Source organism: Mizuhopecten yessoensis, unplaced genomic scaffold, assembly GCF_002113885.1.
Source record: "Mizuhopecten yessoensis strain PY_sf001 unplaced genomic scaffold, ASM211388v2 scaffold1063, whole genome shotgun sequence".
Lineage (NCBI taxonomy): Eukaryota > Metazoa > Mollusca > Bivalvia > Pectinida > Pectinidae > Mizuhopecten > Mizuhopecten yessoensis.
In genome coordinates, this window is record NW_018403859.1 from 184764 (window position 1) to 201256 (window position 16493).

The 16493-nt window shown below is 33.6% G+C and overlaps 1 protein-coding gene across 1 annotated transcript in view; it reads right to left on the reverse strand.

The window, feature by feature from the left end:
- Nucleotides 1–13567, reverse strand: part of LOC110456904 (interferon-induced very large GTPase 1-like) — a 67064-nt gene extending 53497 nt beyond the window's left edge. The window contains exons 1-4 of the mRNA XM_021507950.1: nucleotides 13528–13567; nucleotides 7665–7760; nucleotides 7293–7330; nucleotides 6665–6727 (exon numbers count right to left, since the gene is read on the reverse strand). Coding sequence (XP_021363625.1) covers nucleotides 6665–6727; nucleotides 7293–7330; nucleotides 7665–7749 — 186 coding nt within the window. The 5' untranslated portion in view covers nucleotides 7750–7760; nucleotides 13528–13567. The remainder of the gene's footprint in view (nucleotides 1–6664; nucleotides 6728–7292; nucleotides 7331–7664; nucleotides 7761–13527) is intronic.
- Nucleotides 13568–16493: the final 2926 nt, after the last annotated feature.

A 16493-nucleotide genomic window follows, 5' to 3' on the forward strand; every position in this document is an offset into this window, starting at 1 on the left:
AATATTTCTGCACATAAGATAAATATATATGATGCGATCGGATCGCCCTGACGGCATCCTCTTTTTAATTTGAAGAAGGGGGATAAGTTACCTCCCTGATTAATTGCGGAGTTAGAATTAGTGTGAAAAGTGTTTATCCATTTCTTTATGCTTGGTCCGTAATTGAAAAACTGTAAAACTTCATAAATAAAATTCCATGAAACAGAGTCAAAAGCTTTCTCAAAGTCTATTATTAATAATAAGGCTGGAAGATCATATTCTTCTGCATACTGCATAATGTCATAAATTAGCCTAGTGGTCACCAATTTTTTAGAAATTGTTTTGGTTTGTCCCCTTTTGGTAAACATGTAATAATGCCCTGTTTCTGTGTGATAGAGAGTTCATTGATTGAGTATCCATAATTAATTGATCTTAATATAAAATAACCAATAAATTTCCAAAAGCATTTAAAAAATTCTACCGTAAAGCCGTCTGAACCTGGACTTTTGCTATTTTTCATGTTTTTGAGAGTTTTAGCTGCTTCATGATATAGGATAGGTCCTTCTAGCATTTTTGACTCTGTTTCATTTAACTTTGGAATGTTATTTACTCCTTCAAAAACTCTATTCAAGTCAACGTTCTCTGCATTTTCATGACAGGCATATAAAGATGTATAAAAGTTAGTTATTTCTTTTAAAATGTCCTGTTGATTTGTAATAATTTCTCCATTATTTTTCTCAATTTTAGGTATAATTTTACTGGTAAAATTTCTTTTTTCTAGGCCACAAAAATAATTTGTTGGTTTTTCACCTTCCTCTATCCATTTAGCTTTTGATCTTATTACACTGCCCTTAAGTTTCTGTTTTCTCATGTTTTCTAATTCTAATTTATTGGTTACTAGGTATTCTAATGATGTATTTTCTTCATTCTCTAATTTTGCTATCTTTTCTTTTAATTCATTCTCTTTAAGGTTACTATCTTTTTTCTTGAATGAAGAATAGGATATACTTTTGCCTCTGATTTCCATAAGTAGTGTTTCTAAAAATAGTTGATCATTAATAGTGAATTGTATGTCTGTGTCCTGAACATCATCTAAATTGGACAAGTTATAGACTGGGACAGCATACTGTTCCTTTACTTTACATCTTACAGATTTAACAAGATCTTAATATTGACAATCTTCTAAAAGTGAGTTGTTGAATTTCCATAATCCTTTGCCTTTTTTAAACTCGTTGAATTTGATCTTGATTACTGGGGTGGAATGGTCTGATCTATAACTTGGTTCTATACTTGTCGATTCAATACTGGATAAAAGATTTTCAGAGGTGAGAAAAAAGTCTAGCCGTGCTTGTTTTCTAGGATTTGTTTTCCTCCATGTGAATCGTTTGTTATCAGGGTGATGTTCTCTATAAATATCTACTAAATTTTCATCTTCTACAATTTGAATGACTTTATCTCTTGACTTTGGGTTATTTATGTGTTTATAATTATCGTAATCTATATCAGGTTTTAAAACTAGGTTGAAATCTCCACATATTATCTGTGAATCATTATTGAATTCATCTAAAGTGTTTTCTAGATTTTCGAAGAAAGATGGTGTATCTGTGTTTGGACCATAAACATTGATTAGCGTAATTTTTTTGCCCTCAATCATTACATCTTATGCCAAAAAATTCCCCGAGTTATCCTGCTTTACTTTAAAAACTTTATGTTCAAAATTGTTATTAATTTAAAACGCCACCCCTCTTGAATTAGAAGAAAAAGAACTAAAATAACATTCATATCCCCATTCTGACCTTATTCTGTCTTCAGTCTGCGTTGTGAAGTGAGTATCTTGAATACAATAAATGCTATATTTCTTACCTCTTAAGTATGCAAAAAGATCTTTTCGTTTGTTTCTATCACCAAGACCCTGACAATTTGCTGAGAGTATATCAATTGTGTCCACCCCCTTTATGTCAATGTATATTACAAGAGACCACTTACTTAAGATGAACCATGTGTTGTTTCTAACATTGTTATAAAATAAGGATAACTTTAGAGCACTAACCAGGAGAAAGACATGCACAAAAATAACATTTGTATAAAGGACATGACATACATTACAACATACTACAATTATGCTTAAAAATAGCTCCTTAGATAGCATTGGTTTCATTTGCAGCTACATTTAAACTGATAAGTGTTGGATCAATAATATATCTTACCCCAGAGGTTCACGGCCAAATGCCCACATGCAACCACCTACACCAATATGTATCACATGTTGCGATTCGCATAAAGATATAGCCCGGGTATTCCGACTCCCCCGCCACCCTGAAAGGTAGATGTCTGACGTGGAACAGAAGGACATCCATTTTTAAAAAGTAAAACAGTCTGGTGAAGGAGCCAGAGGACACCCCGGTTGATAAAGATATATGCACTGCACATATCAGCACCAGCACAGGCATTCACGACTCTGACAGCAGTTAAAGAAATATTACAGAAAAAAAAATAAAATAAAAAAATAAATAAATAATAATAATAGGGGTAGTACTCAATCTCCACGCAGAGTTACGGTCCTTGCACTCCCTTTAATCTCTGCCAACGCCCAAAAGTAGTCCCGAATCACATGACCAAAAAAATCATGTGATCAATCGTACAAAATGGTAGCCTCCGTAGAGAACATGCCAAAGTAGTTGGAAATATAGATTGTTTTGCGTATTTTGCCAAGAATGTGATAGTTTTTAAGTTGAGTGGGCGAAAGGTACATAGTGAAGGATTCAATTCTAAGTTACAACATATATCAAATACAACTGGCGATATCATGAACAAATTATACGAAGCGGGCTATTCTATTCATTTTCAAAGCTAAATAACCACATTTATATTACTACGCTGAACATTACGCTAAAAAATATAGTGCAATATATATTCACGCCTTACTAATTGTTAAAAGTCGTTTAAAAGTGATATAGCCAAGACAATATTTTAGAAAGGAAAAAAAAGTCACTGAAGATGAAATTATCACGATTTGAGAGCAAATTTGGTTTTACAGGAATCTTGTAAAATCTGAGACGTTGACAGAGGTGTGTGTGATTGAAAAGGAACGACAACTCTGGGTAGAGATTGGGTAGTACTATCCATTTGTTTTCTATTTCTGTATTGTCAGACCTCCGAACGCCTACGGTGCCAGCATGTGCATCGGCGGTAAACCCCTGCGGTCCGAGCTTTCATAATCAGCCACCACCTGTTTATTTGATAAGTGTTAAGTTCGATTTACAACTTTATACAACTCGTCTAAGTACCGTTTCGTTATACCTGGGCTCTGATATCAATTGTTGTGTTTCGACCTCGTCTATATATACAAATATACTAGGGGGGGGGGTATATATGTTATATATATAAATATAAATTTTCTGTACATCATGCTAACACCTGTTCATGTAAATGGCAGTATAGACTATATACTAGAGGGATTGGGGCAGGCAAGATGGTAGGTATATATGTTATATATATATATAAATATATGTATACCAAGCTAACAACACCTGTTTAGCTAACTAACATATTTGCATACAGATAGTGATATTGGAGTAAAGGAACCAACATACAACTGATTGATTGCTAATTGACCACAGTTATATTATAGAGGGGGGAGGGGGGAGGATGGTTTATNTATAAAATAATGAAAGTGGCATTTTATTTCCAAGAGGAATGCGCCTTAACGATTTCTGGGGAAAATAAACAGATCAATTAGATAAAACATGAGTTAATTCTCTTTCATAGTATCCAAATCCTTACACCAACACAATAAACTGAGCCAGGGAAATTTAATAAAAAAAATGGTAGAGATATATGGCATAAAGATAAGATCTGGCAGTATACATGAAAAGTCTATGTTGATATTTTATGACTAGTTATGTGTAACACATAATGCGTTTTGTGCAACAGAGACCGTTAGTGTTTTATACTTATATGAATACTACCATATGTGACACAGAACATAGGGTGTTGATGTTAATTTTGTACTCAATATATTACCCTGTGATAAATATATGTATGTATTAACTTATAATTGTATTTGTAAAATGATCGTATTTATGTTATATGTTAGGGACCACAGTGGAAATAAGTCTTTGACTTTACTGTGTTATCCCGGTAAAACATGTATTGTACTGTCCATGTGATGTACTTTTATGTATTGATGCAATGTTTTACCAAATAAATCTATCTATCTATCTATCTATCTATCTATCTATGCTTTTGTTTATTTCTATTTTTTGCTTTTGTTATTGTTAAACATGCATTAGACCCACGACATATTGCGTCATTAAGTTATTTATCGGATAGATTAACCTGGCATCAAGCCTTGACGAATTCGATGAGGGGACAGAGAAAGCCTTACACGAAAATTACACATTACCGGGAATCAAACATGGCCATCATTTCACAGTTGTTGAAATGATTGGCATATGTAAAAAAATGTAATGCAAGCATAAATTGAAGAAGCATAATGATAGATTAATTTCTAATACTGTCGAATCCCGAGTTATATATTCGACCATGATATACAAACATATATTGATTATATATATTCTAACAAGTGAAATTTAACGAAAGTGTATTTTTCATTTCTAATTCGGTGTCCTTAGGCCTATATTACGTAAGGTGACCTAGATAATCGAATTTAAATTAGGCTATACAAAACGTGTCACATGATGCACAAAAGGTTACGTTTTTTATCGTTTGTGACGAATTTGTAAGTTGTCCTATTTTGTCTGTTTAACCTGGATATACAAGGGAAGGATTATCTAAGAGTCCTAATGTGTTGATTTATCGTCAATATCTGACAAACGTTTTAAACGATAAGAACCAAAAAAGATGCATATTGAGTTCAGCAAAGTTCTTTTTAAGCTGGTGAAAGTCGATAACTATGTTAATCTTGCCTTAACGAGTTCGAGTCTGAGATCTCCATAAGACTCAAGTCGCAATATGGTTTCTCAAAGATGATAAACATTAAATACTGATGCCAAGCTTTATACAGGATGTTCATATCGATCTTTCAAAAGTATTTATTTATTGTTATCGCCCTGAAACACATGAAATCAAGTAATAGATACATAATGTGCACGAGTGATATATCCGATACGTCACGAGTGTCAATTATGTATCTGTTTTATCTAATGACCGCCGAGGTTTTTGTAACCCACGTGTCAAGGGACGGAGCTATACAGCAGATCAGGATCTGTCAAGTAATCACTTTGATATTTTCCCGCCACTTTCTGACCCATCCCATTTCCTGCCACAACATTTCAGTCTCAGGTGTTAATGATGGCGGATCAGGCATGGCATGAGGTCCCCGGAGTTTATATGATATTTACACAGAGTTGTCTACAGATTGTTGGAGAGGGTCCATTTTACATGAGACCCCTTGCCGTAAGGAAATTTGGAACACAGCCGATTGGAGTAAATAAACTGAATGCAATTGTGAAAAACATGTGTTAGGAAGCAGGATTCGAGGGGAAATTTTGTAAATCACTACGGAAAGAGAACATGCGCCACATCTCTTTACCAAGCCGGTAAGTCTGAAATTAAAGTGTGTCTAAACATAATTGTGAATCACGAAAATATTAGCGTGTGTGTATGTATTTTCATAATCTGTAAAATAGAATGCATGTTCTTTTTCGTATATGAAAATAACTTTCGATGTCCATAAATAACATAAATCCTAAATAATTCATTAACACGATATTTGAAGTTAAATTACAGACGCGTTATTTATTTTGTTTATATATTCTCCCATTTATGATTAGGTATTTACTTTTTCCGCAACGCATGTGTATTTTTTTTTAAATACAATGTAGTGATGAAACAATTATTATTTTTTATGTGTGTGTTTTTTTTTAATTAGACATGAATGTTATACGCATGGACATTAACCTAAACCTTACACGATAAAAATGTCCATTTGATTTCTACTTTCAGTAGGTTTGATGAACAGTTGATTATGGAAAGGACTGGACATCGCAGTACCGCTGTCCGTGCCTACAAGAGACCGTCCGAGGCGCAACAGGTGGAACTAAGCCGGGCATTAGAGTGTGGGAAAAGTGCGATCAAGAAGGTCAAGACCGAAACACAAGAAAACAAAAAAAGTGTATATTAAATATATAATACCAACACATTATTGGTGCTTGATAGAGAAATGCTGTTTTTTTTACACTTACGGTGTCTAAATTTAATTAAATTTGTTTGCAATGTTTTTCGTGTCTTTGTTGATTTGTCACGCCCACTTTAAAATAGGCACCGCCTCCAGACTGTGGCATGGACCAATCAGAAAAGCCATGTGATATTTCAGATATCACATATGTGATATCTGAAACATCACACTGTATGCAATATATCGTCGAGAAAAGATCAAAGAAAAACCGAGGCGTCATTGGATAATACTTGATTAACTTTTAAGCACTAGGTTAAATATAACCTTTTTTGTTTGTTCGTTCGTAAATCTTCAAATCCATTTAACAAAAATGAGTTAACTTCATACGACAGTCCCATGAATTACCCGTTAATATTTGCAATTCAGTATAGATTTTCGGAAGAGAGTTACACGTACATGGTCTGTTGGAAAATAAAGCATACATGCTCAAAATTTATCGTCCAATAAAGCTGATTATTAAGCAATTTTTAGCAATATGAAACTTACGTTATCTAGGGACAACACCGTATCCACTGACGTTGCATCGTACAAAGTGACGAATCCAATGCCCTGTAATGTAATTTCAGCATGTTAATTGTGATATTGATATTACTGTTACTGAGCTCACTCCAGTAGTTTACATGTATTTTTTCTCCATTTGTTTCATTATACTTGAAGAATCGATTGTTTTTGTCTGTGTTTTCAGTATAAGGGACATTGAAAAATAAATTGTAATGCTGTCGCGTTTGTAACACTTTGGATATTTATCTTTCCTGTCGCAATTCCTTACTTTTTCTTTGCGGTGGTGTGTCCCTAGCTTTTGCGGGGACGTTAAATCCATGAATGTAGCTCACAATACAGAAGTATCTACTCGTAGACATGGGTATAATAATGAAGTGGTATGTAACTCAAATTTCTTTGGTTATCAAATTGTATGCAACTGTCATGTTTCACATGGAACTGACTAGTCAAGTGATAAATAACTCACCAACGAACAAATAATGAAATCTCCCTATGATCGTGCTTTTATATTGATTGGAAAAGATGTAACTGAATGTTTAACTTAAATACAATAAATTTCATTAACTTCATCAATTAATTTGCTTATTTAAATACATAAAATTGAGAATCGTACCTTATCCTTTTGTATAAAAACTCTTTCCACTTGGGCAACTGCAAATGCAAATTAGAATTTAAACCTATTACATATTTGTACAGTTTAAAAGAAATATGACTGTTCTTGTGCCGAAACAGGTCTTTTGTTATGTAAAAATTAGGTACATATTTCTTATGACAAACATTCAATATTTATTTTAAAAACTGAAACATAACAACTTAGTAATGAACATTGTTGATTACCGTCTGAACTAACCTGATCAGAAGGGATGGTGTAAATTTATGTTAATGTATATGACAAGTTGACCAACAATTCCAGTTATGGCATTTGATTATCATATAAAACTGAAGCATTTCATAACATAGTTTACAGTGTTTCGTGTTGATTTACCTGTTCCGATGTGTTTTCTTATAAGTAGACTAGCTGCTGCACAGTCGAGCCCCTTCGGTATTCCCGACACAAATATGGTATCCATCCCGAATGCATCTAAATGAATAGATCGACACTCATAGAAAGAACAATGATTGCAATTTACTGTATTTAAAGCGATGGAAGAATAACTAGTTGTTATGGAACAGCTTTTTTGCGCATACTAGAAAAAATGTATTTTATAGGTACAAGTTTATAAAGATGATTTTCCCCCAGAGCATCCAGACATTTAGCCATTGCTAAATTGTTGTTTTATCAGTTGAATATGCAATACATATATGTTAATTCTGTGCAATTTATTTCACAAATTGTCTTAGTATTCTTGGCCATATCATATGTCTTGATGTCTAGCATCCCCTTACTCCCTTCGTTCTTGCTGATACAGCATGCTTTTCTTTTTATATTTCATTCAATCCATTCTTCGATATTAAATTTCATATAACTGAGGCTATTCCTCTGTTCTCTAAGATATAAGAAGTCACATGTAGCCGCACCTGAAGGTACAAAATGTGTGTCGGAAACTCCTATTAATTGTGCAATTTTCTCTCTATTGTTCGCAATGTTACCCATCTTTTAAACATGTACACCTGATGCTAAAGTATGGACTTTGGACTTGTTTTGTTATCTTATTTGTTAACATTGTTATACGATAACGTAACATGTTATGGGTCGGTAAGTGCATCATTACCTGTGTTTACCTGTGTACTTCTACCTGGGCGCGATGTGACAGTTTGTATACACGCACATAGCAATAACATGGGCGAGTTAAAATGCTATGTATCTCTCCATATTGACTTGTTATATTAAAGGTGTTAAAAAGCTGCATAGTCTTACGAAACTCCACATTTCACGGATGCACTTTCAATTTCCATTAACCCATCTCGTTGGAAGTCTAACCGCTTCGTAGCCCGATACGCGTAGCCTCTGCACAACCGTTGTTTAATGGTAAGCTATCTCCGCGAACACGGCATAAATTTCTGACTTTTTGTAACTAAAATATTTTACAGACTATTTTTTTCAAATTAAGATCTACTGTCAATTTCTAATATAAACAATGTTTGTTATAAATGCTGGTAATACAAATTTAATGATTTAAAATAATCATAGTGGAACTATTTGTTTATTGCTCAACTGTGTATTTCGTTACCGTTGACAACGCGTCATCTTTCCGGCGAAAAAGGCTGTTCAATTAATGTTGTCTTCATGAGTGTTTTGCTTTTTTACGTGAAAAAAGGCTATTTTTTTAAATTTCAAATGATAAAATTTAATGTAATATAATGTAAATGTAAGGTTTAAACTGCATCTTTGAAACATGTATGAGGGTATGCAACACAGTTCCGTTCAAACATATTCTAGACAAGGAACTCAGACCATACATGTGTCACTCCAATATTGTGCAAACCTGCTTTTTATAAACAATCGTTTTTACCATCTACTATAGATCAATGGAATAAACTACCATCTGATGTTAGATCAAATCCGTCTGTTTCTGCTATAAAATCATACCTTGATAAACAGTTAAGTAGAAAAGTACCAATCCACTACACTTTTGGAACCCGTAAGGGTCAAATATACCATGCTCGTCTACGAGTGGAATGCAGTTCCTTAAACAGTCATTTATTTAGTAAAAATATTGTTCAATCTCCGCTATGTGTATGCTGTCAAGTTGAAAACACTGCTCACTTTCTTTTAGAATGTACCAGATATGTTGACATAAGAAGACAGTGTTTATATTCTTTGCCTTATAATATTACCACAGATATTCTACTGTTTGGGAACGAGACATTGCCATTACAAGAAAATGAGGTTATCTTCCTAGCTGTCCAAGATTATATATCAAAATCAAACAGGTTTTCCTATTGATTTAATATTTCATAAACATGTATGTGCTTAAAGCCGAATTGTACGTATGTAAGAACAAGTAAAACCCATTAACAACCAAACCCCTTCACCACTAATTATCTCCTTTTCTTTCTCCTTGTTTAAACTATTGTCACTGATAGTATTATTGTATTTTTCATTGGCGACAATATGCTGTCCATCCTGAATATATTTTGCAGATTATGATAAGGTGATAGATTTACATAAGTGTCTAAGACACTTGTTTCTATTTCCTATTTTGTGTTTTGTTACAAAATGTTATATAAATATATATATATATTGCATATATATGTATATAATTGAAATACTTGAATAAAAGAAAGTTTAAACTAAACATATTCTCTAAGATGCGCTAACGTGCATGATGGAACATGTTTGAACGGAACTGTGTTGCATACCCTCATAAATGTTATAATGATGCATTTCATACCTTAAATAATTTTAAAATGAAACCATGTTTTATGGTAAGCCATCCCTCAATCTAAATTAACCACGATCGTTCGAGCATCTTATGCACAGGTGTGCTCAATGTTTATTCGCCCAATTTTGTAAAGTTCAAGCTTTGTGTGCCCATCGTGCTCATATCGTTCACACACAGTGATGTCATTGAAAAATAAAAATAATCAATTAGAATATTGATTTTGACTGAAACTATAGGTTTTGAGCTTAAATGATCACAAAACATTTCAAATGTCCTTTCAAATATTAATACATCACACAACTGGTAATTGACACTGACACTTTAAATCATTGCCTTAACAATGTGTATTTAGAAATTGATATCTACAGAAAACCTGTTCCCAAACAGTTTTTGAAAGCTGCCACGTGTAAAGGATCCGGCAAAACAAATTAAGAATTAATATTCGAAAAGAATTCAACCTTCATGGACGAACATTTTGCTATTGTCATGACCTGATTTTAAATATGAAATTTGAGTGGTTAACAGGATTAAAGGCCCGATTCCTAGCCCTAATTGCTTAATTGCTAGGCCATAACTTTGAAATGGTTGATATTACTAGCCCATAGCCATACATTTGTATATACCATTGCTGGACATAAAGATCCAGGTGAGCGAAAAAGGCCCTCTTGACCTCTTTTTTGTTAAGTTAAACCGATATACTGTAATTTTACATAAATGACTGATTGATATCAGTGAACATGGCAATCGTTATGCATTTCAATAATGGGGTATTCGATAAGTGTGATACTATAATGATATATTGAGAAACATAAGATGCACAATGTAGAGCAAATGACAGCATAAATGAAAATAATGATTTCTTGTTCATTTTATAAGTTCATGTACAACAAGACATAATGGACACCTTTTCAACAGAATCAAAGAAAGAACAATTTTTTTATCAGACCAATGACATATATAAATTTGTTATTTTAACAAAAAATGATTTTGGATATTTATGTACCCAACATTGTCTGTTTTGTATTCTTCTGGTTTGATTGGTCATTTGCTTGAGTTGTCTGTTTGGTAAGAAGGTCGTTGTGTAAGTTGTTAGTATTTGTTTTCAATAAAATGAAACATTATGTGGCTTAGCATCCGTAAACCTGCAGCCGTTCCTAATTATGTTAATAAAACTCTCGCTCAAGCCACATCTTACTTGAATTACACAAACATGATTAACTCGTCATGGAACCTCCATACATAATGCTTACTTTGCAGAACCCTTTCAAAGGATTCTTATTGTGTGAATTTTGTATGCAGTGTTTGTGTTTGAAAGAGTACATTGTTGTAGACAATTAACTAAAATACCGTGCAGGTTTGCGTGACGTTAATTCTAACAATGCACTTTAGCACAGTATCAAACATAATTAGGTTTTGTATAAATGATAACAATCATAAAATGTTTGACTATTGTCTTGGTATTGTGAGGAAGGGTGTCTAATGCATTGCCAGTTCGTCTCTTCTATAAATGAAGTTCTATCCAACAGAGGCATTTAATGTGATTTTATATAGAGAGGTTTGTCCTGCTCTTTGGCATATTTTGTGACCATACCACGTAAACCTAAATATATCGGCCACAACACACATGCATTGTGTCTTAATGAATATTTTATCGATCCCGTACGTTTACATAATCTTACATTGTTAATGTATGTTTACCAATATACTGCACATATCACATTAACGAATCTCTTGTAAGGGAGTTTGTGTACCGAATCTCCATTATTGTTATCCTGTGTTTTAAGACACCGTTGGGATAGTCTTTATCATTTTTATAGGTCATCGTCATGCCGGGCTTACTTTGTATCGATTTCTTTTAATACCATTCCCCTTTTGGAATTCCGTTCGAATCGGATGCATTGTGTACAATTTTTGTTGTGCATGTTTTCCTTGTTGCCTTTATGTCATGATCTCTGGTCAGATTCCTTTGTACCAATCAACATAAAACCATGTTAATAAATCACCATCTGTTGATCTTGAATGCCTTAACAATCTTCACCATGGGACAGGTTGTTACAAACACGCATGAAATTTATACCGTAATTTCATGCGTATGTCGCTTGGGCACAACAAGATTTTACTTCCAAAAATGCCTTTCGCCGGCTGACTAGTAAAGCGAGGTCATTTTACCTTTACACAAACATATTAAAGATGCAGTCTACATTGTATATTTTCCTTGTAAAAGAAACCCCAGAAACGGTTTGACATATACACCGTGACATATAACCTTAGGTGTTATATGTGTATGTGTCAAATCGTTTTATTCACTTCACTTTAATTATATGAGCGGTTTAAACGTATTATCGGTGCGCAGTCAGCAAAAGTGGGCTATATGGTAATAGTGTTCTTGATTTAGCTCCTGCAGGCTATTCAATGGTGCAGGAAGTAAACATTATTCGATACAATGCAACTACCTTACATAGTCTGACGCATTGACAATTCTATCATTGTATATCAACGCAATATTTACTTCTTTTCTATATATGATAACACATTTAAATACCTGATTGATACTGCTCCACAGGCTCCTTCGCAATATTTCTGCGTCGTTTTGCTAATAGTTTAGTTATGATTAAAACCTATATGTAAAACGAAACACCTAATCCCATTGGCTAAGAGCATTCAGGTGTTTGTGTATGTTGTTCTTATATTTTCCTTGTAAAAGAAACCCCAGAAATAAAACGGTTTGATATATACACCGTGACATATAACCTTCGGTGGAATATGTGTATATGTCAAATCGTTTTATTCACTTCACTTTAATTATATGAGCGGTTTAAACGTATTATCGGTGCGCAGTCAGCAAAAGTGGGCTATATGGTAATAGTGTTCTTGATTTAGCTCCTGCAGGCTATTCAATGGTGCAGGAAGTAAACATTATTCGATACAATGCAACTACCTTACATAGTCTGACGCATTGACAATTCTATCATTGTATATCAACGCAATATTTACTTCCTTTCTATATATGATAACACATTTAAATACCTGATTGATACTGCTCCACAGGCTCCTTCGCAATATTTCTGCGTCGTTTTCCTAGTAGTTTAGTTCACTTGCATAAAGTTATGATTAAACCTATATGTAAAACGAAACACCTAATCCCATTGGCTAAGAGCATTCAGGTGTTTGTGTATGTTGTTCTTATATTTTCCTTGTAAAAGAAACCCCCGAAACGGTTTGACATATACACCGTGACATATAACCTTAGGTGTTATATGTGTATGTGTCAAATCGTTTTATTCACTTCACTTTAATTATATGAGCGGTTTAAACGTATTATCGGTGCGCAGTCAGCAAAAGTGGGCTATATGGTAATAGTGTTCTTGATTTTAGCTCCTGCAGGCTATTCAATGGTGCAGGAAGTAAACATAATTCGATACAATGCAACTACCTTACATAGTCTGACGCATTCACAATTCTATCATTGTATATCAACGCAATATTTACTTCCTTTCTATATATGATAACACATTTAAATACCTGATTGATACTGCTCCACAGGCTCCTTCGCAATATTTCTGCGTCGTTTTCCTAGTAGTTCAGTTCACTTGCATATAGTTATGATTAAAACCTGTATGTAAAACGAAACACCTAATCCCATTGGCTAAGAGCATTCAGGTGTTTGTGTAATAAGATTTGAATGACGTATACTTGTAACAGTTGCATGAACTTCATTCCATGCTAAAATATAATGTGTCCACAGTCCACATTGTCATTCACATGATTTGAATGGCAAGGTGACTTAGACTCGTGGCCGATCAATAGAAAGAATTGACAATTAAAAGCAATAGCATTTCGTCATATCTCTAGATTTCTATGACACCAATATAGCTTGGATAGAGCTTCTGTTAGCTTATCAAACTGAAAAACAATTATAGGATAGGTTAGTTTGCCATGATATGTCTTATGATCACATCATATTACAAAGTCTTAGTTCGAATAAGCCAATAATTATCATCATCTTATTGAGTATGTTTTCTTATGTTTTGACTTTGTTTTGTTAAATTGGACACTTGTCAAAAAATAGAATTTTCCCACATGTCTTCTTTACATTTAATCCATTGAAAATGAAAGTCTCATGTCAAAATGCAATGTCTTAATTTACCACTACAAACAGAACACAATAAATCTCCAACACACACACATGCATACACACAAAGGGAGATATTAGCAAGGTGGCATATGACTAGTAGTTAGCGCCTGATAAGGCAGCTCCTATGTACTGTACAGCGCTTTAGAGTGGCTTATGTTAGCTATATTATGTTCCTTATTATATATGTTTATTGAGAATGATTCTTATAGAAAAATCTAGATTCCATAGGCCACGTAAATTATGGATTAATATGGAAGTTTATAGCTGAAATGTACAAATAGGCAATTGGCGGATGTAGACACGTTAATCTCTTTTGCGGCCCATTTGAGTGATACTGAGCTTAATTTCTCTTTAAATATCTGTGGAGGGGCACATTAGCATCAAATGAAGCTGTTGCCATGCGAAAGTCATAGTATTCCTTGGTACATGAAATATATTTTAGCAGATTATAAATAATAAGGCAAAGTCTAAGTAACCTAAATCGATAAATGACCTTTAGATAATGTGTCATTTCATAACATTCTGTGATGTTATAAATGTGTAAACTATGAAATGAAATCAGCAGAAAAGTGTTGATATGCTTATACATGGACATGCAACCTGTCTAGATTTTGCATACAATGTGACAACGTTAAATGTAACGAATAGACACTTTACGTGAAGTGAATGAAATCACTATTGTCACAAGGTCATTTGGTTACATATATACGAATATACACTTTATCAGTAAAATATGTTAGTTGAACATTTTCCTATGATTTCTGTGCATTCCGATAGCCAGTAATACTGTTTTGAGTCCAGTATGCCTCTCTGCATCTAGTTGAAGAGCACTTAAAGGACAATCCTACATGTGCGGTTACTCAACTGTGACGCGTACACCTGTACACTATGCTTACTATAAACGTATAGGACCAATTGGATTGAGACAACGGGCAATTTAATGAAAAATGTATAAAGGTAATCCTCGGTTAAACAATACATATTGACAGCCTTAGGTATCGCCTTCGTCTTATTAAACTAAAAAATGCACACGCTTCGTGCGCGCAAATGTAAACAATAAATGCGCACCCGATATACAGGCATGGCCATATATACAGTCAATAGGTAATATGACTAGAAATATCACGGATTAACAAAAAATATGTACATGTCGTTAACTAACAATGTAAAAACAAATAGAAAGACTCACCACAATCTGTAGTTTGTGTTTGCTTACAAATTCTCAAAAGCGATTAAGCATGGCTTCCTGTGGCTACTCATGGCTTCCTGTCGATCCCTTAATACAAATCGTAGACGGATGACCAAAACTCCGTCTCAGTAAAACAATAATTGCACAGAACAATTTATCAGATAGAAGTAAAGCATTAGATCTTTTTTTAATATTAATACACTGTAGTTAATACATTCAAATAGCATAAATTAATTCTAAATTTGGGTCTTTGAATTTGACGTTTCATTGGGTAGGGATTTTTGGTGACTATAACGTCGTTTAGGGGGCTTGTTTAACTTAAAAAGAAACATGGTTTGAACAAAGCTATTGTAAACAGTTAACATTACATCGAATAGTTATTCATTTGCTTCTTGCTAGTAAGATATCGAATTAATCAACTTGGTAGAAATGATATCTTTCACATTGTGACAGATATCAAAAGTCAAAAAGTATTCGTGCTCATTAAAAATATCATTTTCCACCATAATGATGAAGTGTATATGGTACGAGGAACCATTAATATCTTCGATGTAACATCGTAAGATAAACGTGCACTTAAATACGTAGTCGCTACGCTGCTATCATAATAAAGACCAGTCATAGTATGACATAGTCACTCTGGCGGTTTCTAAGCGAGAGCGTGAACTATTCAACCACGGGTTATATACCACGATACGTAGTTCCTTAATTGATATAATAACAAAGACCATAAGTTTGTAACATTGTTATATTTACCATACTACTTCACGCTCTGCTGGTATCTTAATAAAAACGTTAGCAATCTCAGGTCTGATTAGTGTGAGGAACTTTAATGGAAAAACTTTTGATTAAACAAATTGAGCTTCAAAACTAAATTACATTGTCGGGATAAAAAGCAATCAGATCATGACAAGCAGAAACAACCAGACTTGTATTTTTTCAGAAATTACTTTTTCCGGTAGTATAGAATTAATTTGTAAGTCTTATCTGAAATTTCAGACACATATGCGTTCTTCTCTGTCTTTACAGAGATCATACTTCAATGATAAAATCTTAAGATATATCAATACAAGCGTGTCAAATGCTGGAAAACGTTTGATAATATCAGAAATAATTATAGATACACCAAAACAGAATTATGAAAGACGAAAGATCTGGAGATTC